The sequence below is a fragment of the Drosophila suzukii genome, unplaced genomic scaffold (genome assembly GCF_043229965.1).
Source record: "Drosophila suzukii unplaced genomic scaffold, CBGP_Dsuzu_IsoJpt1.0 scf_5, whole genome shotgun sequence".
Lineage (NCBI taxonomy): Eukaryota > Metazoa > Arthropoda > Insecta > Diptera > Drosophilidae > Drosophila > Drosophila suzukii.
In genome coordinates, this window is record NW_027255937.1 from 432,682 (window position 1) to 460,180 (window position 27,499).

A 27,499-nucleotide genomic window follows, 5' to 3' on the forward strand; every position below is an offset into this window, starting at 1 on the left:
CACAATTCCTTCTAAATACAAAAACTATGTTCATGAATTGAGATAGACACGATCTCAAAACTACGAATTATAATAAATGTATCCTTAACTGCGATAGCTAGCCTTACATCCCATAACTATTGTTATTAGCTACAATAAAATGTCTAGACAGAACAAAATATATGAATGTCAAAAAACGATTTAAAACTAATTATAATTGGGAAAGTAATTGAAATCGTAAATCGCAATACAGTAAAAAAACAATGTGATTATCCCCTTTTCTATCACCATAACATATGTCTATACCCACACCTAAATGACCAATTGTATCCTTTGTCCAAAATGTCTGTGACTTTTACTTATAAGTTTGTCACCGATAACTTAAAACCCATTAAGCAAACCACCCATTGCTAACCGTACAAAAACCCCATAGTCAAGTTGGTTACCTACAATAAACACAGGTGGGGGTGTAAAGGATTTGTTGAGAATACCAAAAGACACACTTGTACACATACACATTGTGTGTGTGTGGGAAAGGGATGAGCAATGAAGATCTTAGAGAGAGGCAAAGCTCTCTCTTCTCTTTGTTCTCTCCCTCTCTGCCTAAGAACGCTTTTGTTTCCTTTTTGTATGCACATGCGTACCCTTACTACTTGCTTGCAGACAACAAGAGCGTGCGGTTAGGTAAAAAAAAAATTAACTAAAACAACAAGTGAAGTGTTTTTACTATTTGGCAAATCGGGCTGGTGTGTTCCTGGCCCTAGGTTATAGGCCCAGTCACAATTTGGAGCTAGGTGCTATAAAAAATGCTTTGACTGTTAACGAATAAAAAAAAAGAGAAACGATTAAAACTTAAATCAAGTCTAAACAAAATAGTTATTATTAAAATTTGTGTTTATAAGTGAACAACGTACATAAATATATATGTAAAACGACGCAACAAGTTGGTGCACATTTCTCATTTTCAGTGCGAGTGTTAAAGCAGACTAGCAACAAAAACTCTGAGAAGCGCAAAACAATCGAAAAGAACAACAGTTATTTTTTGATGATGGAAAAAGAAGAGAGAAACATTACACCTTTTAACGGGGAAAAATATTCCATATGGAAATTTAGAGTTTGTTAGAGGAAATCGAGTTGATAAAAGAAATTGATGAGGAACCAAGTGATAAGGAAAGTGAGGAAATGAAGCGAGTAGAAAGAAATGCAAAGAGTCTTATAATCGAATATTTGAGTGACTCGTTTTTAGTGTTTGCCAACAATGGGAACTCGGCTAAGAAGATTTTTGACAATTTGGATACTAGTTACGAGCGTAAAAGCCTGGCATCTCAACTTTCATTACGCAAACAATTATTGTCTCTAAAATTGAAGGGTGATACTCCGCTAGTGAACCACTTTCGTTTATTTGGTGATTTGGTTACTGAGTTAGTTGCGGCAGGAGCCAAGATAGATGAAATGGACAAAGTGTCTCATTTGCTTCTAACACTTCCAACTAGCTATGATGGAGTAATAACAGCGATATAAACTCTCTCTGAAAGCAATTTAACATTAGCCTTTGTAAAGACACGGCTTCTGGATCATGAAATCAAACTAAAAGGAGTTGGCGAGGACACAAGTGTTGCAGGCTACAGGCAATCAAGAGCCTAGAGATGGCTCATACAAAAACAAAATATCAAAATTTGTGAAGAAACAATTTCAGAATAAGTCAAAGCCTAAGCTAAAGTGTTTTCATTGCGGTAAATTAGGCCATATGAAGAAAGACTGCTTCTTCTTAAAAAGGCAGGCAGGTGGCAACCAGAATGTTCATGTCCAAAGTAATGTTAGAGAGAGACAGGCTCAGATGACAACAGCAACGCAGCCAGAACGCTCGTTTGCATTTATGAAGAACGTAGCGGTTAGTGAGAGACTGGCTCAGATGACAGCAAACTAGCTAATTCCAGTGAAAACACAGATGGCGTAGATTTTATATCAGATTCAAGGGCGTTAGATCACCTAGTAAACGACATAACTTTATTTTCCGAGTATGAGAATCTAAATCCAAAGCGTGGAGAATTCTTGTATGCTCTGCGAAAGGACTAGTTAGTCTTAACAGTTCTGGGAAAAACATTGCATTACAAAATGTGCTGTATTGCAAGGAAATCCGGCACAATTTACTATCCGTGAAGAAGATGCTAGATGCTGGAATATCCGTCAAATTTAATCCGGATGGTATCAAAATAATCAAAGATGGTAACTTGGCATTTGAAGGGATGTGTAAGTATAATGTACCAATTGTGAAATTTAATTTAAATAGTAAAGTATATACATCCAAAATTTCAAATGATGCAGAATATCGCTTGGGGCATGAAAGATTGGGCCATATTAGCGTAGGAAGATTCTTAAAAATTAAACGAAACAGCTTGTTTGAAGATGTTGTACTTATAAAAAACGTACAGATAAATAGAAATGAATTATGTGAGGCATGTATTAACGGAAAACAATCTAGGCTAAAATTTGAAAAATCTAAAAACAAAGAAAATATTGACCGCCCATTGTTCGTAGTTCATTCTGATGTATGTGGTCCAATTACGCCCTCAACTATTGATAATAAAAACTACTATGTAGTATTTATTGATCAGTTTACACATTACTGTGTAACATATTTAATAACTTATAAATCAGACGTGTTTTTTGCATTCAAAGACTTTGTGGCGAAAAGTGAGGCTCATTTCAACTTAAAAATGGTAAATCTATATATTGATAATGGCAGGGAATACCTCTCTAATGAAATGCGTGAATTTTGTGTCGAAAAAGGTATCGGCTACCATTTAACGGTTCCTCATACCCCAAAATTGAATGGTGTTGCAGAGCGGATGATTAGAACAATCACCAAAAAAGCTCGCTCTATGATTAACTGTACTAAACTTAATAAAAGTTTTTGTGGTGAAGCTGTTTTAACAGCAACTTATTTAGTTAATAGGTCCCCAAGTAGAGCCTTGGAAAATATAAGAAAAACACCATACGGGATGTGGCATAAGAAGAAGCCAATATTAAAATGTTTGAAAATATTTGAATCGACGATATACGCACTAAATGAAGTGCGAAAGCGAAAATTTATGATAGCTAGAGATTTAGTGGTGGACGAAAATACCATAAAATCTATGACTTTAAATGAAAATGACTCTGTAGTAAAGCAAAATGATGTTAGCAGAAGTCATGATTCTCCAATGGAAGAGAATGTAGAGTTAGATTTTCCATCACAGGAAATGAATGAATCAATGGATTCAAAGTCTGGTGAAAACTCAAATGAAAGTTCCACTTGTCTCGAGAATACCGATCCAGTAGTTGAAGCTGGTGATAATATAAAAGAAAATGAAAATCAATATATCAGACGCAGTGAGAGGATTAAAGATAAGCCAAAATTATCATATAGATTTTTAGAAAAATGTCTTATAAATACCCAATTGTGTTTAAGTGATATTCCCAATACATATGAGGTAATTAAATTTCGCAATGACAGAACATTGTGGGAGGAAGCCATTCAAGATGAACTAAATTCTCATTTTGTAAATAATACATGGTGCTTAGTGCAAAGGCCTATGGATAAAAACATAGTTTAATAGTTTAAAGCAAGACGAAAATGGTAATTTACTAAAATATAAGGCAAGACTGGTAGCAAGGGGCTTCACCCAAGAATATATGATGGATTATGATGAGACCTTTGCACCTGTTGCACGAATTTCCAGTTTCAGATTTCTTTTAGCATTTTCTAATCAATATAATTTACTGCATTTTTAAACGGAACTTTATAGGATGAAATTTATATGAATGTTCCAAAAGGTTTAAAACAGCACGATGGAAATAAAGTATGTAAACTAAATAAAGCTATTGGTTTCAGGTTTTTGAAAGTGCTCTGAAAAATGTTGTATTTCAGAGTCTAGAAGTAGACCGTTGTATATATATATTAAAAAAGGGAGATATAAGTTAAAATATATATGACGATGTGGTAATTGCCACCAGTAATTCCGAAAGTAAGTCTAAATTTAAAACTTATCTTTCAAGTACGTTTCAAATGACTGACTTATGTGAAATACGACATTTCATTGGTATAAAAATTGATCGAAAAGATGATCAAATTTGTCTCAGTCAATCTGCATGTATTAAAAATGTTTTAAAAAAATTCAATATGGAAGATTGTAAACCAGTTAGTATTCCTCTATCAAACAAACTAAATTATGAGGACTTGCAAGCTGAAGAACCATGTGAAGCACCATGTAGGAATTTGATTGGCTGTTTAATTTACATTATGTTGTGTACACGTCCGGACTTGAGTACATCAATAAGTATCTTAAGCCGGTATAATAATAATAATAAAGAACTATGGCAATGTCTTAAACGAGTTTTAAGATACCTAAAAGGAACTGTTGACTTAAAGTTATCGTTCAAAAGGAATCCTAAAATGGATAATATTCTTATAGGGTATGTCGATTCTGATTGGGCTGGAAATGAGACTGATAGGAGAAGTACTACAGGATATATATTTAAAATGTTTGCAAATTGTTCAATTTCCTGGAGTACTATGAAACAAAAAACCGGTGGCTTCTTCAATTACCGAAGCCGAATATATGGCCTTTTTTGAAGGTATTAGAGAAGCATTATGGCTAAAGTCATTAATAAATGAAATTAAATTAAAACTAAGTGGGCCATAAATATTTTTGAAAACAACCAAGGTTGTATTAGTATAGCCAATAACCCTACTCGCCACAAGAGAACTAAGCACATAGATATTAAATATCATTTTACCAGGGAGCAAATTAAAACAAACTTTTCTGTGTCAAGTATATTTCCACAGATTTCCAAAGAAAGAGAAGAAAAATATTTCAACAACGCTCGTCTGAAAATTATTTTTTGTTATTCCTTAATTTTTAACAGTGTAATTCCAAAAATACATACATTTAAAATACATACATTTTTATTTACTTTTAAATTTATTTTAATTAAATAGTGTTATTTAGGTTTTTTTGTTAAGGGACAATTAATGTTAGTAAGCCTAGTTTTATGTTACGTTAATTTGCTTTTTACATTGGTCATCGCCTTCCTTAAACCTTGGCCCGGGTCCTCCGAATCCTTGGCAGACGCTCCTGAAAAATTTAAAAAATGCGATTATTTTTGTTTATTTGCATATTTACCTTTTAGGGCTTTGTTTTACCCTTTGCAGGATTTTTATTGGCGCAACACATTTCATCAACCACTTTCGGCTAACGGAACCCATTGAATACCTTAATACTTTGAACTGAGATCAATCCGCAATATCTTAAACTTAGTGTAACACTTACTTGACTTTATTATTTTTACTTTAAAAAACTAAAGAAGTAAATCTGCTGCGCACAATATAAATGGCTTGCTTCCTTTCAATAACTCAAACAGAATGAACCAAGTCTTCCTCTCACCCCTTTACTTGACTTCTTTTGTTTTCTCTTTGCTGTTGGCACGTGCCACTGCACCTATACCCTTTCTAAAGCGAAAAATATCCTACTACATAATATTTACTTTTTAAGTAAAAAAAACAAAATGCATTTTTTAAAAATGGTACTATTAAAATGTTTAAAATATTTAAATAAATTTTAGCGGATTAAATTTCTATAACTTAACTAAAAAATTATATTGTAATACTAATGTATAACACGTAAGCATAACATTAAAAGTAAATTCAATTTACTTAATTTTATTATAATCAAATAATTTTCTTTTATAAAACAATATTAGATGTTTTTTTTCGATATACAATAATGCTCCTAAAATATTAGGGCATTCACATGTCGCTGTGCCACGAAAATTTTTCCGCCGAAACATTGGTCGCAAGCCGAACATAAGGGAGACACTCAAAAGAAATAACGGACCTGCCGAAATTTGTCTCTGAGAGCGCCGAGTGCAGGCAGATTATAAGACAAAGAAAGAGAGGGAAGCTCCGAATATCTGCCTCTCTTTGTTGCACGATCGTTTTCGTAGGCAGTCTTCAACGCTGCGCCGACTTCTCTGCTGACGTCAACAGCGTTTTAGGCACAAAAAAAAAGACAAACAAGAAAGGAAGTTAGCTTCGGCAAGCCGAAGCTTATATACCCTTGCAGCTATAATTATTAAATTTAATAAAAACCAAAAATTATATTCCCAATAGTATAAGATAATATGTCAAAAAACACCGATGCTATAATTTGTTTCATATTATTTTCCTACCAATTTTCCGATCGTTCCTATGGCAGCTATATGATATAGTCGTCCGATTTTGATAAAATTAAATTCGAAATTCAAAACTAATTAAAAAATGTTATTTCCAAGCTTAGGAGGTTATATGCTAAAAAACACCAAAGATGTAATTTTTTTAAATTTGTTTTTCCTATTGTTCCTATGGGAGCTATAAGATATAGTTGTCCGATCCGGCTGGTTCCGACTTATATACTACCTGCAAAAGATATAAGACTTTTGGGACTTTGGGAAAGTTTCAGCCCGATAGCTTTAAAACTGAGAGACTAGTTTGCGTAGAAACGGACGGACCGACGGACAGACGGACAGACGGACATGGATAGATCGACTCGTCTAGTCATGCTGATCAAGAATATATAAAAAGCTTTTTGCCTTGAGCCATGTCACCGCGTCCCTAGTGCAGAACTGAAGGGTTACTACTTGCTTGCAGACAACGAGAGCGTGCGGCTGTGTAAAATAACATAGATGGGTACTTATATTTCATATTTAAGATATTTCCATCCCTCTCTAACTAATATCCTTTTATCCATCATGTAAACAGGTTTGGAATTGTATTGCATGCTTCAACCCCTAGCCACACCCACCACTGTGACAGGATTGACTTTTCAATGGCTGCCCTCAACTACCTAAACTGTACATTTCATTTGATTTTCCCTTTTCCTTTTTAAGCAATGTACACAATTTTTAAACTGGTTCTGACCTCCCTCTTTAATGACATCCTCTACTTTATTTTCGTTATATTTCTGATCTTTTCCTAACAGTAGGTTGTTAAACTTTTATCATTTTATGGTATTATTGACCACCCCAAATCCCCGATATTAACTCATAACATGTAACTAGCAGAATATAGTCAAAGATATCAGACTCTAAAGAGTCAAGATTTACCTACAATTCAATTTACCATCTACAATCCCTGGAGAACAGTTCAGTATTTGCAGTTTAATTTTCTAATTTATTGATTTCACAGATTCCCGCTGGTGAATACCAATTTTTAACAAGATGGCTGCCAACTCCATACCTTTCAGACACTGGTTTTCAACCTCATAGAACTGACTTTCAAGGTATCTCTAATGCACAATACATTTCCGTCTCTTTCCTTCTAATCAACATTAAAAAATTTCAAAAACTGGTTTTGGAGTTCATGTTATTCTTAAAATTAAATTACTAAAAATTATTAGGCCAACAGATTTAATAATGTTTTTATGATAATATCCCATTAAAAATACATAATTCTTATTTGCATATTTTCAAAATTATTTATTTCAGAAAATAATTTATTAATCACATTCAAATAATTATACCCGTTACTCGTAGAGTAAAAGGGTATACTAGATTCGTCGGAAAATATGTAACAGGCAGAAGGAAGCGTTTCCAACCCCATAAAGTATATATATTCTTGATCAGGATCACTAGCCGAGTCGATCTAGCCATGTCCGTCTGTCCGTCTGTCCGGATGAACGCTGAGATCTCGGAAACTATGGGAGCTAGGCTATTGAGATTTGGCGTGCAGATTCCTGAGCTTCCTACGCAGCGCAAGTTTGTTTCAGTAGACTGCCACGCCCACTCTAACGCCCACAAACCGCCCAAAACTGTGGCTTCTACAGTTTTGATGCTAGATAGAAAATTTTAACCGAAATGTAATGTTCTCATCAATACCTATCGATTGACCCAAAAAAAAGTTTGCCACGCCCACTTTAACGCCCACAAACCGCAAAACCCTGTGACGCCCACAATTTTCATGCTAGATAAAAAAAGGAAGCGTTTCCAACCCCATAAAGTATATATATTCTTGATCAGGATCACTAGCCGAGTCGATCTAGCCATGTCCGTCTGTCCGTCTGTCCGTCTGTCCGTCTGTCCGGATGAACGCTGAGATCTCGGAAACTATGGGAGCTAGGCTATTGAGATTTGGCGTGCAGATTCCTGAGCTTCCTACGCAGCGCAAGTTTGTTTCAGTAGACTGCCACGCCCACTCTAACGCCCACAAACCGCCCAAAACTGTGGCTTCTACAGTTTTGATGCTAGATAGAAAATTTTAACTGAAATGTATTGGTCTCGTCAATACCTATCGATTGATCCAAAAAAAAATTTGCCACGCCCACTCTAACGCCCATAACGCTTAAATCTGTATACCGCCGGTAGGTGGCGCATTTTAATCTCGCTTTGCTGCTTGCATATCTCCATTTAGCTGAGTAACGGGTATCTGATAGTCGAGGTACTCGACTATAGCGTTCTCCCTTGTTTTTATATAGTTTTTCTACCCGTTACTCGTAGAGTAAAAGGGTATACTAGATTCGTCGGAAAGTATGTAACAGGCAGAAGGATGCGTTCCCGACCCCATGTCCGTCTGTCCGTCTGTCTGTCCGTCCGGATGAACGCTGAGATCTCGGAAACTATAAGAGCTAGGCTATTGAGATTTGGCGTGCAGATTCCTAAGCTTCTTACGCAGCGCAAGTTTGATTCAGCAGCGCGACACGCCCACTGTAACGCCCATAAAAATAGAATAAAACTGAAACGTATTGTTCTCATCAATACCTATCAATTGATCCAAAAAAAGTTTTCCACGCCCACCTTAACGCCCACAATACCTATCGATTGATCCAAAAAAAAATTTGACACGCCCACTCTAACGCCCATAACGCATATCTCCATTTCCCTTTAGTCCCTTTAGCTGAGTAACGGGTATCTGATAGTCGAGGTACTCGACTATAGCGTTCTTTCTTGTTAGATTTATCAATATAATTTTCCAGTTATAAATATTAAGTGATATTGCATCATATCTATTTATAAGATTAAATATTAAGCTACGGTCGTCCTCATATTGGTCTGCCTCACCAATAAATTTAAGACATTCTAAGTCTGATATTAAATCCCTTATACGAAAAATTATCTCCTTAACTTCCAGTAGCAGTCGTGACAGCGGATTATTTTCGATTTCCGCATCGTGAAGATCAATTTGGTGTTGATACTTGGTTGTCTCCATAGTCAGCTCGGTGATTCCATTTTCCACGTTTTCAATATCAAAGAGATGGGAACCGATGTTGTTTTCGCTCTGCAAATCCACCAAGCGCCATTTCAAGATGTCCAACTCTTCTATAGTATCGTAATAGATACTACCGAATTCCAGTCGCGACTCCTTGGAAACTTCTAAAATTTCCTTAAAGATTTGTATCTCAGTCAACAAATCTTAATTTATTTGAAACTCACAGTGGTTGATTTGGCTGTTGACTTCAGACATCTTTTGACATTCGATTCAAATTGTGTGCTGTTTTAGGTTTTGTAATGTCATCAAACAGGAAAAGATAGAACGTAGAATCGAGCAGGTACTTTATCTCCAAGGATTTTAAGAATAAAGGTTTATCACCCGAGTTTTAAAAATAAAAAAATAAATTTTTTAAATTCATCTACTAACGACGAATTTAATTGGCGCCCAACGTGGGGCCGAGTTAAATAATAAGTTCCAAAAATTATTTAATGAAAAATAAGTTAAATATAAACGGAGCTCGCGCGGCCAACAACTCAACATTTCTAGTGGAGAAATTAAAAAAATCCACCAAACATCACAACAAAGTGACAGTGGTCGTTAAACATAATTAAATGGAAATTAAAAAATGAAATAATCCATTTAAAGGTGAACTTTAAAAAAAAGTAAAAAAAATTAATTTTCAATAAAAAAATAAAAATTTAAAAATTATAATCTAAGATCAGGGAATTTAAAAAAAATAATAATATAAGATTTAAACATTGATAGAAAGTAAGATAGATTCACGATTTAATAAAAAATATTGAGAAACAATCTGGAAGATTTAATAAATAGCTTTGGTGAAATAAATCTAACCATGGCAACCGGAGGTTCAGCACCAAATTTTTCTGCCACAGCAGGCGGCTTAACAGTGGAATTAATAAATAGATTGATAAATGTTCAATTAAATGAAGTGAGCAGGAAAATAGAAGGTTTAGAAGGAAAGTTAGCCACAGATGCAAACACTGTGGAGGATTATAAAATACAAATAATCGACACAACTATAAAATGCGATACAACACTTGAAGTGGTAAAATCTTTACCAAAATTCACGGGGGAACCAACACAATATGTAGGTTGGAGGGAAGCCGCAGAAACTGTAATGAGTCTCTATAAAATTCAAAGTGAACAATATTTTATCGCCTTAACAATTTTACGAAATAAAATTTTGGGAGCTGCCCATGATGCTCTTACCAATCATGGCACCGTTTTAAACGTTCGAGTAATCTTATCTAGATTGGACTTTATATATAGCGATAAACGACCAATACATATTCTAGAGTCAGAACTAAGTATCCTCAGGCAGGGACGAATGACAGGTACAGAATATTATAATGAAGTCAATAAAAAATGACACTACTAATAAACAAAACCATAATGACATACGGAAAGGACAGCGTAATTGCCAAAGAAACAAACAAAACTATAAGGAGCACTTCTTTACGAATTTTTATATCTGGGCTAAATGGATCTATCTCAGAAACTCTTTTCTCATTAAATCCACCAGATTTACCCAATGCTTTGGCAAAGGTCCAAGAACTAGAATCAAACAATTTCCGTGCTCAATTTACAAACAGGTTTAATGGATTTAAAAATGAAAATAAATATCAGGGAAACAACTTACGATTTGATCAAAAAAGACAGAACAATAATACTAATAAAACGGGAAATTATTGGAGTAATAACCAGAATTATAATTGGCCACAAAAGGGAAATTTTTGGCAAAACGATAATCATGATAATAATCAAAAGCAACAAGCCGTCGAGCCAATGGATGTTGATCCATCGATTCAACTCCAGAATAAACCTAGTTACAATCGACAGCCGAAAAATAATTGGCAGGCAAATAATAATCGAGGTAGATACAATAATAATTATTATCAAAATAATAATCGATCAAATAACTATTGCGCTAATCAAAATAAAGAGCAAACTCAAGCTCAGAAAAGGGAACCAGATGGAACAGTAAATCAGCCAGCTAATAAAGTAACCAGATTAAACAATATCAACGAAGATCATTTTTTAGACCAGACCCCTACAGGGGAATGCCTTATTTAAATAGGACAGACAGAAAAACCAAGAAGCAGTTAAAGATTTTAATAGATACAGGAGCCACTGCTTGTTATATAAAAAAGGGAATTTTTGAAAATAAAAATGAGTTATCAGGTAGGTATAAGGTAACTACAGTTCATGGGTATTCAATTATTAGGTATTACCATATTATAAATATATTTGAAACAAGACAATTGTTTTATAAAATCGAAGGATTAGAATCTGATCTGCTAATTGGATTTAATTTATTAAGAAAAATTGGAGCTATAATAAATATAGAAAAGGGAGTCTTGGAATATAAAGGGAAAACAGAAAAGTTAAAATATTATGATAATGAGGAAAAAAATGAAATAAGTTTAATTGAAAAAAATAATATTCTTCCGTTAAAAGAATTTATTATAAAAAATATTTTGATGAAAAAAATAGCGAAAACACAGATTCATTATTTGTGGAAAATAGTGAAAAAAGCTTGGGAATTCAAAATCCTGAGAGTGCCGACGAAGTAAATACCGTCAATAAAAAGACAAATATCTTGGGAATTCAAAATCCTGAGAGTGCCGACGAAGTAATTACCGTCAAAAATCAAATAAAAAAAAATCGTTTAAAATATAAAAATTTCAAGGCCGCCGTCGTTGAGTTATCCGACAAACAACAGATAAACAATATAGGTACTGATCAATTAGACGGACTAAAGGAAAAAATAGTTCTCTATATTGAAAAAGAGCATTCAAAGATAAATATGCAAATTCCTTTTAGAACCGACATAAAGGGGGAAATAAATCTAATTCACGACATGCCGATATACGGGAAACAATATCCGTACGCTTTTTCTGTCACCGACTTCGTGAACAGCGAAATCAGTAGAATGTTAGAAGAGAAAATTATAAGGCCTGGTCGAAGCCCTTATAATTCACCAGTTCTGGTAGTACCAAAGAAAGGAGGAAATCAAGACGGAAGCCGTAAATTAAGACTCGTCATTGACTATACAAAATTAAATGAAAATACCATACCTGACAGGTACCCCATGCAAGACCCATCAGTAATTCTATCTAATTTGGGAAAAGCAAGATATTTTTCAACAATAGATTTAGAATCAGGTTTTCATCAGATATTAATGAAAGAATCTGATGTAGAAAAAACATCCTTTTCAATAAATAATGGAAAATACGAATTTTTAAGAATGCCATTCGGATAACAAATGCACCAAGAATTTTTCAGAGAGCAATGGACGACATCCTAAGAGAACAAAAAGGGAAAACATGTCATGTCTACATGGACGACATTATAATATTCTCAAACTCGATTGAACAACATTATAAAGACTTAAACAAAATTATAAATATATCATTAAAGGCAAACATGAAAATCTCTTTAGAAAAATCAAAGTTTTTTAAACGCGAAACCGGTTTTCTAGGATACATCGTATCTTATAACGTCATCAAGACAGACCCAGAAAAAATTGACACCATAATTAAATATCCGCTTCCAAAAAATATTCGGGAACTAAGAAGTTTCTTAGGCCTTACGGGCTATTATAGAAAATTTGTTTTAAATTACCAAACCTCTAACAAAATATCTTGGAGGTCATATTGGCAAAATTTCAAAAAGAATGTCAACAAAAATGTTAATTAAGCTGGATGAACCAGCTATTAAAGCTTTTAACGAGCTGAAAGAAAATCTCATTGCTCAAGTAGAACTAGTTCAACCGGATTATAATAAAAAATTTACCCTGACCACCGACGCTTCGGACGTCGCAATTGGTGCAGTATTATCTCAAGAAGGTAAACCAATTACTTTTATTTCAAAAACCTTGACTAAAACGGAACAAGTTTATGCAACTAATAAGAAGGAACTTTTAGCCATAGTATGGGCTCTTAAAATCTAAGAAACTACTTATACGGAGTGATTGGAATTAAAATCCAAACCGATCATCAACCATTATCTTTCGCAATCTCTGATAAAAATCCTAATATTGAAATGAAACGCTGGTACTCCTTCATAGAAAGTTTCACTCCTAAAGTCATTTATAAGCCAGGTACAACTAATGTAGTTGCAGACGCCTTATCAAGAATTCAGATCAACAACTTAACTGACAGTAACGAATCGGTCTCAGATCAAAACACTCAGCATTCAGCAGAGAGTAGTTTTGAGAATGTTATACAAGAAACCCGTAAACCCTTAAACCAGTTTAAGCAACAATTGCTATTAGCAACGGGGAGGTATACAATACATGAGTCGATTAATATATTCGAAAATACCAGACATATAATAGAATTTGACACTCCCGAAAATTTGATATCAATCTTAAGAGAATATATTCCTCCTAATTTAACGGTAGGTATTCATTGTACTTTAGAGGACTTTTATAGAATTCAAAAACCACTTAAAGATAATTTTGTGAATAAATTTTTGTATACAAAAATATTTGTCCAAGATGTAGAAACTCCAGAGGACAGAGCACTTATAATCGAAGAAACACATTGCAGAGCACACAGGGGACTTGACGAAAATTATAAACAAATCAGTAGATTGTATTATTGGCCAAACTTACTTACAAAATTAAAAGAATATATAAAAAATTGTAAAATTTGCAATGAAAACAAATATAACAGACACCCAACTAAAATTCCAATTGGAGAAGCCCCAATCCCGAGTAAAGATGGCGAAAATTTACACATCGACATTTATTACGCGCAAAGTCTTACTTTCATAACTTGTATTGACGCTTACTCAAAATTTTTAGTAGTAAAAGAAATCCAAAATAAATTAAATATCGAAAACAAAGTAATGGAACTTCTTCAACATTTTCCACAAGCCAAAGTAATAATGACCGATAGTGAACCAAGCTTTACCTCGGCCCAATTTAAATCTTTTGCACAAAGGTGCGGTTTAACTTTACATTACGCAGACCCGAGGCACAGTACCTCAAACGGACAAGTTGAAAGGGCACATTCTACACTAACAGAATTAGCTAGATGCATTAAAGAAGAATTTAATCCAGTGGTCGGCAGCGGCCTATCTAGTGAGCATAGGGAAGTGTTCTGCCCATCCTCTGCTCGCTCACGTATAACGTACATGTTCGTGTGACTTTGGCATGGGTCTTCGGGTAATTTTTTTCTCAACTTCGGCGCGCTTTTTTGTTGCTGCGGCAGAGGATCTCAGTGCAAAGCAGAGAAACGTCTCGCTTCAGCACGCCGCGCGCAAACTTCGTGTTTGTTACACTCACACTAATGCAAGGCAAACTTGTGATGGTATGTGTGTGCCGACCACTGATTTAATCTAACCGACTATTCCGCAATAGTAATAAGAGCCGCTCAAGAATATAATCAGAGCATTCATTCTACATCGAACCAAAAACCTTTTCACGTACTATAAAATAAAATAAAGCACGATAACATTCCTTAAGTTTTAAAAAATGCACAAGAGAAATCGAATTAATTTTATCCCAATTAATATCAACTAGGACAAAAAGGGGGATAAATGAGATAGGCACTGTGTGGAAATGGTTAGCGGAACTTCGGATCATGATGATTTTATTAAAATACAGAATAAAATCGATGAATTAATTGAAAATAATAATAAGCAATTTATTATCAATTCCAAACTGTTTAAAGAAATAGAATCTCTTTCTGATGATTTTAAAAATGTTTTTATTGATCAAGATTTACCACTGCGAAAACATCGCTTACGATTATTAACATTTGATCTGCAAAATTTAATTGACACAATCACACTAGCAAAAATTGACGTTTTTAATACCAAAATATAAAACAATGATGACATCATGGAAATATTAAAACATGAACAAAAACCAGTAATTATCGCTGACTTAATGGACATCTCTGTTTTTAAAATCGCACTGCATAAAGAACTTGTAATAATTTATATAAAATACCCAAAAATAAAAAACAGATGCGAAATATATTACGCTAGAGCGATTTCCCAAATCGATGGGAAACTAGTATTAAATGCGCAAATATGTTTTATGAAATGTCTAACTTTAAGAACGAACTTTTTAATAATTATTGCACTTTTAATAATGAAAAAACTTGTTTTACCCGCTTATTAAATGGCGAGAAATCCACTTGTAAAAAAATAAGAGAGAAAAATAAAAAAATAGACATCATACAAGATGGTGCCATTCTTATAAATGGTAACAATATTGTGAACAACTCTCATTTAAACGGTTCATTTTTGATAACATTTAATGGTACAACCGAAATAAATAATATTTCTTTTACCAATTTGGAAAACAAAATTCTTTACTACTTAACTACGAACCACTTCAAAAATTATGAAATATCCGATTACATATTATCAAATAACTCAGAACTTTCTTTAGATAATATAAACATTTTAAATCCTTTCATTAAAATTAATAATACCAAAATATCACTTACCTTTATATTATTAATTTTAATCATTATATATTTGATTTTTTTACTTATTATAAAATTCAAAAATGTCATATTATTTGTAACCAAAAAACAACGGCCAGAACCAGAAAAATCTATTAACCAAGAAAATTTTTTAACAGAATTAAGAGATCAATTAAATGAATTTCATATTGAATCGGGACGATCCATTTTAGAAGGGGGAGAGTTATCCAACCCGTGAAACGGTTCCACTTATGGAATTTATAAACAAATTTTTGAATTCAATCTCAGCTATGTTACCCTTGCCTTCAGTGACATTGCCTTTGCCTTTGTTTAAGATTCTGCCTTTGCCTTTGCCATTTACTTCGAGGGCCGCGCTTGACCGTCCTGCTAAGATAAATAAACCAATCGTAAAGTAAACACAAGCTTCCGTTCGAAGCCCAAACTTTTCCGTTCAAAGCCCACAGTTTTGCGTTCTAAGTTCAGAACATATTGCGTTCCGATTTTCAATCAAATTGCATCGGTCAGCATAATTTCATTTCACAACGAGATGCGACAGTTTCAGCATAAGCTTTTATTTTAAACAAAAATTAAAGTTCCGGAAGCTTAAGAAAAGGAAAGCTTCTGGCCGAGGTTCATTGGATAATTTTTTAGAATTAAGAGCCAGTCCTATTTTATCCGAGACCGCGATCGGTTCACAATTTTTAAAAAGTGTCTTGTATTAATTGAGTTTTAAGAATAAAGGTTTATCACCCGAGTTTTAAAAATAAAAAAATAAATTTTTTTAATTCATCTACTAACGACGAATTTAATTTTATACATTTAATTGTATTTAATATAATAGTTGTTGATAATGATAATTTTATAATGGTCATCATTAAATAGGAGGAGTGGTACAGAATTTGTATTCTTAATATTTAATCTTAAAAATAGATATGATGCAATATCATTTATTATTAATAATTGGAAAACTGAATTGATAAATCTAAAAAACTGTAAGATATATTATGAAAATTATTTAAATGTGATTAATGAATAATTTTCTGAAATAAATAATTTTGAAAATATGCAAATAAGAATTATATATTATTCATGGAATATTATTATCACAAAACATTATTATCTCTGTTGGCTTAATAATTTTTAATAATTCAATTTTATAAATAAAATGAACTCCAATCCAGTTTTTAAAATTTTTTAACATGAAAACATGAAAACATGTATGTAGGTCTAGTGTCCCGAATTTCCGCACTCGAAAAATTCGCTCGGTGGTCCAGCTGCTAGAGCGTCCGCCTTCGACACATGGTAGCACAGGTTCGAGTCCGCGAGAAGACGGTTGTGAATTTTAAGTTTTATTAAAATATTATTTCTAATGTACATCTTCTATTAATAATTAATTCTTTGTCTTCAGCAAAATAACCATAATACATTGAATTCTAGCAATAACAAAACATAAGGTGGGAAAATAAATAAATCTCTACCAGGCGTTCAGAAAGTCTAGCGTGTACACAAACCTCGTTTTTTTTGAATTTTTATGTTCTTAAGTTAATCCCGAAATGTTCTTAAAGTGACACCATTCATTCTAGTATGTATACAAACCTCGTTTTTTTTATAGATTTTTATGTTCTTAAGTTAATCCCGAAATGTTCTTAAAGTGACACCATTCATTCGGAACCCAACCCTAAAGTTTCGGTCACATTTTACGACCGACCGTTCATGAACTGTCAAAAAACGGGCTTACGCACTTTTTGACAACGTTTGGTCTTGTTTTTTGAACGTTTCGAACGGATTTTTCTCTGGGTGTTGAAAGTCAGTTATATGAGGTTGTAAACGAGTGTCTGAATTGTATGGAGCTGGCAGGCATCTTGTTAAAAATTGGTATTCACCAGCGGGAATCTTAGAATAGAATAGAAGAATTAGAAAATTAAACTGCAAATACTGAACTATTCTCCAGGGATTGTAGATGGTAATTGAATTGAAATATAACGAAAATAAAGTAGAGGATGTCATTAAAGAGGGAGGTCAGATCCAGTTTAAAAATTGTGTACATTGCTTAAAAAGGAAAAGGGAAAATCAAATGAAATGTACAGTTTAGGTAGTTGGGGGCAGCCATTGAAAAGTCAATCCTCTTACAGTGGTGGGTGTGGCTAGGAGTTGAAGCATGCAATACAATTCCAAACCTGTTTACATGATGGATAAAAGGATATTAGTTATAGAGGGATGGAAATATCTTAAATATGAAATATAAGTACCCATCTATGTTGTTGTTTTTGGGGGCTTGCAAACCATCATTATTAAATATGAGCAACATATATTTCACCGGCGGGGAACTAGAGGGATCCAATAGATCATTTTTATTAGAGAAGACTAATACTGGTTTTGGTAAATTAAATAGGCACATGAAAACTCATTACTCAATTAGTTAGAGAATATCAAACAACTAGTTTTATCAGGCTTTTTGATGGAAAAATAAAATAAAATTAAAAAATACTTTCCTAATTATATTTTTATGACCATTTTGTTTTGAATTTTTCCATGAATTTTTTTCCAATACCTTGGCCTTTGCGCCTGCGTCGAGGCATTTTAACAATCCTATGGTATTTATATAAAAGATGTTTATACAAACTCTAGGAACACACCAGCCTGATTTGCCAAATAGTAAAAACACTTCAAATGTCGTTTTAGTTAATTTTTATTTTACACAACCGCACGCTCTCGTTGTCTGCAAGCAAGTAGTAACCCTTCAGTTCTGCACTAGGGACGCGGTGACATGGCTCAAGGCAAAAAGCTTTTTATATATTCTTGATCAGCATGACTAGACGAGTCGATCTATCCATGTCCGTCTGTCCGTCTGTCCGTCGGTCCGTCCGTTTCTACGCAAACTAGTCTCTCAGTTTTAAAGCTATCGGGCTGAAACTTTCCCAAAGTCCCAAAAGTCTTATATCTTTTGCAGGTAGTATATAAGTCGGAACCAGCCGGATCGGACAACTATATCTTATAGCTCCCATACGAATAATAGGAAAAACAAATTTAAAAAAATTATATCTTCGGTGACTTTCAACATATAACCTCCAACGCTTGGAAATAACATTTTTTAATTAGTTCTGAATTTCGAATTTAATTTTATCAAAATCGGACGACTATATCATATAGCTGCCATAGGAACGATCGGAAAATTGGTAGGAAAATAATATGAAACAAATTATAGCATCGGTTTTTTTTGACATATTATCTTATACTATTGGGAATATACTTTTTGGTTTTTTTAAATTTAATAATTATAGTTGCAAGGGTATATAAGCTTCGGCTTGCCGAAGCTAACTTCCTTTCTTGTTTGTCTTTTTTTTGTGCCTAAAACGCTGTGCCGCTGTTGACGTCAGCAGAGAAGTCGGCGCAGCGTTGAAGACTGCCTACGAAAACGATCGTGCAACAAAAAGAGGCAGATATTCGGAGCTTCCTTCTCGAGCGTTGTTGAAATATTTTTCTTCTCTTTCTTTGGAAATCTGTGGAAATATACTTGACACAGAAAAGTTTGTTTTTAATTTGCTCCCTGGTAAAATGATATTTAATATCTATGTGCTTAGTTCTCTTGTGGCGAGTAGGGTTATTGGCTATACTAATACAACCTTGGTTGTCTTCAAAAATATTTATTGGCCCATTTAATTTTAATTTAATTTCGTTTATTAATGACTTTAGCCATAATGCTTCTCTAATACCTTCAAATAAGGCCATATATTCGGCTTCGGTAATTGAAGAAGCCACCGGTTTTTTGTTTCATAGTACTCCAGGAAATTGAAAAATTTCCAAACATTTTAAATATATATCCTGTAATACTTCTCCTATCAGTCTCATTTCCAGCCCAATCAGAATCGACATACCCTATAAGAATATTATCCATTTTAAGATTCCTTTTGAACGATAACTTTAAGTCAACAGTTCCTTTTAGGTATCTTAAAACTCGTTTAAGACATTGCCATAGTTCTTTATTATTATTATTATACCGGCTTAAGATACTTATTGATGTACTCAAGTCCGGACGTGTACACAACATAATGTACATTAAACAGTCAATCAAATTCCTACATGGTGCTTCACATGGTTCTTCAGATTGCAAGTCCTCATAATTTAGTTTGCTTGGAAGAGGTGTACTAACTGGATTACAATCTTCCGTATTGAATTTTTTTAAAACATTTTTAATATATGCATTTGACTGAGACAAATTTGATCATCTTTTCGATCAATTTTTATACCAATGAAATGTCGTATTTCACATAAGTCAGTCATTTAAAACGTACTTGAAAGATACATCAGAATGAACTACGAACAGTGGGCGGTCAATATTTTCATTGTTTTTTGATTTGTCAAATTTTAGGCTAGATTGTTTTGCGTTTATACATGCCTCACATAATTCATTTCTATTTAGCTGTACGTTTTTTATAAGTTAGTCGGGTTATGGATTTGATTTACCATATTTTGTGCAGATTGTATAAGGCGAATATCCTTGAGCACACAACAGTCGATTTGAGAATGCGCGCCAGCCTTCTTGCATTCCGAAAAGTCCTCCCGAAAATGCTGCAACGAGCATACTTGTGGCTCTGTCTCTCGCAGTGGCTCAAGGATACACGCACAACAATCGTAGTGCGCATCTCTCTCTCAAACCTCTAACCTCTCACAACTTTCTTTCTCATGTTCGCATCGAACTATACTGACCACCTGGCGAATAGACGGAACAAAGCGTACTAACAAACAACCGTTAGAGTGCAGAGACGAGATTTGCCACTTGGTACACGCATTTGATTTAATGCTTTTACACTGACTACCATAATTTAAGATCCGTCACGGCCATTCTGACAATTACACGTCCTCGTGTACTGTAATCTTAATATTTTAAATATGACTTGTAAATCCGTGATTATAGCTTGTGTTTTCTTTTACTCATCAATTTCGAACATCATTTATTTATTCGATATATTATCTTACACTTAACATATTTCTCTTATTTCATTATCTTTCATTATTTTACATTCTACACAACGTTATAAACAAATTTCAATTCTTATTCTCATTGTATAATCAAATTCATTTTAACATTTAATTCATTTCATTTACTTCTCAGCATTTCAAAATTCGACTCTAGTTATCGTCACTATGATTTCCTTTTGATTAAGAGCTTAGTCCCGTCAAGAACGCCACACGCCATGTTCCAACTTACGTCTTTCACTTGTGCTTGCTCAATGACGCAGATAGCTTAAATCTCAAAACCATACCTTTAACTCATACATTTCAATCAAATATTGTCATATATCAACCATACATAAACTTTGCATCCGCCAGGTTATTTCCATTCGAATTCTCAAACACATCCGCCATTCACAAACATGTTCTTATCGAAGTCTATTGCAACTTCATTTCAACCATTCCATACTCTATATGAACATTTTGTTTTCACATAACATATCCTCTCACACGGATATATTATAACCATTTCAACAAGTCTCGGGCGGGCACTCCAATTCACTCGGAACATAACCATCTGGCATCTTTCTCAGATCTTCATGACAATATTTATAAGTTCTCTTATTATGCAATGACTTCAAGATATGTCTATCTCCTTCTAGAACTTCACTAACCAAAAATGGTCCTTTAAACTTTGCATCCAATTTAGTTTGATGCCGTTCTTCATTTTCAGTAAAACAAAATCTCCAATTGTATGTCGTTCAACTGCTGCTTTATTTTTATCGTATCTTATTTTGTTGTAACTAGCTTGATTGTTCATATTTTCAATTGCCCTATCTCTAGCATTAACTTTATCTACCTCCATCTCCGTATCATAAAGTGGAATCAAACCTAAAGGACGAGCCTCCTTGCCGACAAGTAACTCCAGGGGACTTGCTTTGGTTGTACTACTAACTGTACAATTCAAGGCAAGTTGTACCTCACCTAAAGCATCTTGCCAAGATCGGTGACTTGATTCAACCGCTGACAGTAGATTCTTAAGGGTATTAATCACACGTTCAACTTGACCGTTTGCACGGCTTCCTCCTGTAGCTATAAGATGAAGCTTAATCTTCTGTGATGTACAAAATTCTGAAAATTTCCCACTTGTAAAACATCTACCCTGATCAGCTATTATACGCTGCGGTATTCCAAACAAAGAGATAGATGATTTCATTGCCTGAATACAACTGTCAAAATCTAATCTTAAAGTATGAAACAAATAAACAAATTTTGTTAAGGCATCAATTTGTACTATCACGTGTTCCTTAAGATCATTCTTCCCACTTAATTTTCCAGTGATGTCGATATGCACCGTGTGCCATGGCACATTCACTTTTGGAATTGGATGTAACTCGGCTTGTATCTTCCCAGATGAACCCTTAACAGTTTTACATGTAATGCAGCTAACGACAAACTTCCTAACATATTTATTCATCTTAGCATACCAATAATATTGGTAAGTTTTGTCAAGAGTCTTTTTCCATCCCAAATGCATGATGGACTCGTGCACTTGATTTATTACTGACCATCGAAATGCATGGGGCACTACTGGCAAACAACGGGTTCTTCCATTTCTCTGGACTTTACGAAACAAGACACCTTTTCTCAACTCATAAGTCTGTGCAACATCATCTGTCAACTCTTTAGAGTTAAGTTTGTTAATGATATCAGTAATTTCAGAATCCTGGAGCTGTTCAGCAGCAAGCCAGTCACTTGAGATTTCTGCCAAGTTTACACGCTTTTCAGGAACTAAAGACTTTTCAACTTTTGTGTCTTCATGAATGTGATTTCTCTATATTCGATTTTGAAATCAAACGACTGCAGATACGCCCACCAACGATGCACTCTTGGTGTCAGATCAATCTTTGTCCGCGATAATTTAAGAGAATTACAGTCAGTATACACTACAAACGTACGACCAACTAAATAATGACGGAACTGTTTAACGGATTCTACCACTGCCAAGGTTTCTAATTCGTATGAATGGTATCTAGACTCTGCAGGGGAAGTAGTTTTACTAAAATACTCTATTACATGAGGACTACCATTGATTCGATGCATTAACATTGCACTATAACCGTAAAAGCTTGCATCTGTGTGTAACTCTATTGGATGTTGTGGATCAAAAATAACAAGTACAGGCTCATTTATAAGGATAACAATAATATTTTTTCTAATATCTTCCAACTCGTTATTCCAATTAAACACACTTTTACTCGAAGTTAAAGAATATATCGGTTTCAAAATCTGTGAGAACCGAGGCACGAATTTTCGAAAATAAGACGCTAATCCTATAAACTGTCTTACGCTACGAACTGTTTGCGGTGGTGGCAAGGAATTTAACGCAAGAATTTTTCGCGGATTAGGCCTTAACTCTCCAGCTCGTACCTCATACCCCAAGTATTGTACAGTAGTTTTTAAGAATCCATTTTGCTATGTTAAAAGAGAATCCGGCTGCAGTCAATACATCCAACACAATCCTCAATCTTTCCATACCTAATTCTATGGTAGATGACACCACCATTATGTCGTCCATATAGACTATTACATAAGAATATGCAAGACTTCCCAATGCGTTTATAATGGCTCGCTGGAAAACAGACGGGGCGTTCTTAAGGCCAAATGGCATTGTCAGATACTCATAGTGCCCATCAGGTGTAACAAACGCGGTATATTTAACAGAATCGGGATGAATGGGTATATGATGGTATCCACTAGCCATATCCAGACAAGTAAAATATTTTGCACCCGCCAGTCCAGCAATCTGGTCATTGATAAGTGGTAAGGGATATCTGTCAGAAACAGTATTGCTGTTCAGTTCACGATAGTCAACGCAAAGTCGATCAGATCCGTTCTTCTTTTTAACTAAGAGTATAGGGCTAGCATAGGGAGAGCAACTAGGTCGAATAATGTTACAGCTTAACAATTCTGTTATCCTTTCACGTACAATTTCTTTTTCATTTGGACTCAGGCGATATAGACGCCGCTGCACAGTTTTGTTTGAATCAATTAATCTAATAGTCATCTCACCCGTATTAACCTTTGTGCAAGGGATTCCATCAATAGATGCAGCTGAATAGTCTTTGAGTAATTTAATTAAGTTTTCCCTGTCATTACCAATCATTTCAGTATCAACATTAACTAACAAAGCAGATGGCTCAGATACTTTACAGACGTTTACAGACTTAGACTTAACAAATTCAAATTTATCAGGTGTCAAGATGATTTCGTATCCTTGACTAAGGATTTCCCTACCAATTACAATATCATTTGTGAGACTGTTTCATGTCATAGCAGATAAGCATATGACATGAAACAGTATTTCTACAATATTTCAATTAATAATGCATTTAGATAGTTTTTGTAGCTTACTGGAAATGCCAGCGTCGCCAATACCTCGTATGATGACAATATTGTTAATAAGTTTGCCATCGAATTTATCGGCAACACTACTTCGCATAAGCGAGCATTCTGCTCCAGAGTCAAAGCACATAGGAAAGATCTCACCCTGCTGTGTCATAGCTCCTTTTGGCTCAGCCACAAAACATTGGTTACATTTCTTCTCAGTAACTGCTCCAGATTTAGCTGCATTGTTCGTGCACCGATTTGCAAGATGCCCAAGTTGTCCACACCGGTAACAAGTCACATTCTGCAAGTCACGATGCTGCTTATTCTCCGATCCAGACCGCTTCAATTTACACTCCGCCATTTTATGTCCTGGTTTCTTGCACAAGTGGCACACGATTTTGGCTCGCTTGCAGTCGCCGCTATTACCATCATTACTTAAATGCTCTCAGTTCCATCTGGAGTTGACTTCTAGTTTGTACATTTGACGAAAACACCATACGCTGCAAACGGTTGTCAAAATTGGCCATTTGCGCAAGTACCGTGGATACAGCTATTTCCTCGGCTTTCATATTGCGCCATTTTGTGGTCAATGACGTCACCATACGGCTTGCGTACACTGCAGGGCACTCGTTGTGGGGTGGACGGCTGTTCAGCAGATTCAGGAACATAGCTGCCGGCGTTTCCTTAATCTCGAAACGCTGTATAAATAGTTCTTTAAACTGCTCCCAATTAATGCCGGGATAGCAGATCTGTGCAAGCCACGCTGAAGCACTGCCCTGCATGCAACTACTCAACATCATAATAAGTGCGCTGCCATCAATCTGCTGTTCGTCCATAATAATACTTGCCGTTTCACACCATTGAGTCGCATCGGCTTCAGTTAAATCTGGGTTAAATTTTGGTAAAGCCACTTGATTTTGTGGACGCACAGACGCTTTCATAGCTTTACACATTTCAACAAAATTGCGATTCTGCAGTTCCATAATAGTACGCCACTGATCTTCAGAAAATGCAGGAGTTGGCACCGATCCCACTTCTGATGTCGGTTATGGATTTGATTTTCCATATTTTGCGCAGATTGTATACGGCGAATATCCTTGAGCACACCACAGTCGATTTGAGAATGCGCGCCAGCCTTCTTGCATACCCAAAAGTCCTCCCGAAAATGCTGCAACGAGCATACTTGTGTCTCTGTCTCTCGCAGTGGCTCAAGGATACACGCACAACAATCGTAGTGCGCATCTCTCTCTCAAACCTCTAACCTCTCACAATTTTCTTTCTCATGTTCGCATCGAACTATACTGACCACCTGGCGAATAGACGGAACAAAGCGTACTAACAAACAACCGTTAGAGTGCAGAGACGAGATTTGCCACTTGGTACACGCATTTGATTTAATGCTTTTACACTGACTACCATAATTTAAGATCCGACAAGTTCAACATCTTGAAACCCAATTTTCAGCCCAATCTTTCATGCCACAAGCGATATTCGGCGTCATTTGAAATTTTGGATGTATATACTTTACTATTTAAATAAAATTTCAGAATTGGTACATTATACTTACACATCCCTTTAAATGCACAGTTACCATCTTTGGTTATTTGGATACTATCCTGATTAAATTCGACGGACATTCCAGCATCTAGCATCTTCTTCATGTGTAGTAAATTGTGCGGGATTTCCTTGCAAAACAGCACATTTTGTAATGCAATGTTTTTCCCAGAACTGTTAAGACTAACTAGTCCTTTCGTAGTAGCATACACGAATTCTCCACGCTTTGCAATCTCAATCTCCACACTTGGATTTGTGTCCTTGCCAACTCTTTTTAGTTTGATTTCATGATCCAGAAGCCGTGTCTTTACAAAGGCTAATGTTAAATTGCTCTCAGAGAGAGTTTATATCGCTGTTATTACTCCATCATAGCTAGTTGGAAGTGTTAGAAGCAAATGAGACACTTTGTCCATTTCATCTATCTTGGCTCCTGCCGCAACTAACTCAGTAACCAAATCACCAAATAAACGAAAGTGGTTCACTAGCGGAGTATCACCCTTCAATTTTAGAGACAATAATTGTTTGCGTAATGAAAGTTGAGATGCCAGGCTTTTACGCTCGTAAATAGTATCCAAATTGTCAAAAATCTCCTTAGCCGAGTTCCCATTGTTGGCAAACACTTGTTACGTACGCCCTCCCCCATACCAAGATAAACCCCGGCAAAACAACTGCCATTAGTTGAGGGTAGGGGCCGTAATGACTAACCACACTCCGATTGATAAAATCAAAACAGCAAAAACAATTCGACAATTCATGGGGGTCGCGTGGCCAGAACAACGACCACGATCGACCTGCTCGTAACCGTACTCCAGTAAGGTGGCAAAGTGCACCAGCCGGCCATTGACTCCTAAAATAGGGAAAATGGAGAAACAGTACCCCTAGGTGGGAACACGTAGTTAATTCATCCAATATGGGGGCTAGCGAAAGCTCTAGTCCGGTATAAAAGACCCCAGCCAAATGGAGAAGGGACAGAAATTGTTCTGATCTCTCCCTGACAGTGGTCTAGAAGTACAACTCCTATCAACACAGACCACGACTGGAAGAAAGCTGGTGTCCAGAAGGATGTCTTGACGTTTCCCTAAGATTAACTTCACCCAGGAGAAAGTTCCGATAACCGGTCCTGCGATCGACCACAATCTGGAGGAAGTCAACCTGCAAAATCCCGAAGGACGAAAAGGAACTAGCAAACTAAGTGAATGGCCTAAAGACCCCAAGATGGGCGGCGAAACTTCCAAAGTGGCCGACAGCACCGCCAATGTTATTAATCACGTAGAGATCGTTGACCACAGGGACGATATTCAAGATGTCAACAGGACCCTGAAGCTCATAGCTGGACTACTACTGGTTATAGTGATCCTTAAAGTGGTCAAGATGTACAAGCGCTCTGTTCAGAGACGCCGCGACCAACATCACACCCTGGAGAAAGTGGTGACCCACATGGGAGCATAAGCCGAGCCGATACAGTGAAGTGAAACCACAAAAAGACAATAAAAGCAGCAAAAAGACAATAGAAACAATACAAATAATAATAAATAAATTGCACTCCAATATTATGAACAAAAAGTGAATCGCCCAGAAACAATCACAAACAATTTGCGAGTACATGCATTTCTGAATGCAAGTGTAAACAGAACCCCCAATTACATACGCTGAACAAGAAATTGGAGCTGCACCGACCAGCCCCCAGCTCGAGCATTTGGAACCGACGTGCGCCGCAGTGGAACTCGCATACGATGCATGCATACATACATATCTATACAGCGATAGTGTTATTTTTTTTGTGTAACATAATTTTTGTGTTTTGTTTTTGTAAACCGCCTTCAAGTCTTGCACGTATATATGTATATAAACCAATTATAAAATCTCCCAAAGCCCAGGATCCGGAGCGTCGAGATCTCATCGCCCAGGATTAAAAAGAGGGTAAGTTTGTCGG

General features: G+C 35.3%; 1 protein-coding gene across 1 annotated transcript in view; it reads left to right on the forward strand.

The window, feature by feature from the left end:
- LOC139354960 (uncharacterized) overlaps window positions 1-27,015 on the forward strand; it is a 30,378-nt gene extending 3,363 nt beyond the window's left edge. Inside the window, exon 5 of the mRNA XM_070999235.1 lies at window positions 26,665-27,015. Coding sequence (XP_070855336.1) covers window positions 26,665-27,015 — 351 coding nt within the window. The remainder of the gene's footprint in view (window positions 1-26,664) is intronic.
- Window positions 27,016-27,499: the final 484 nt, after the last annotated feature.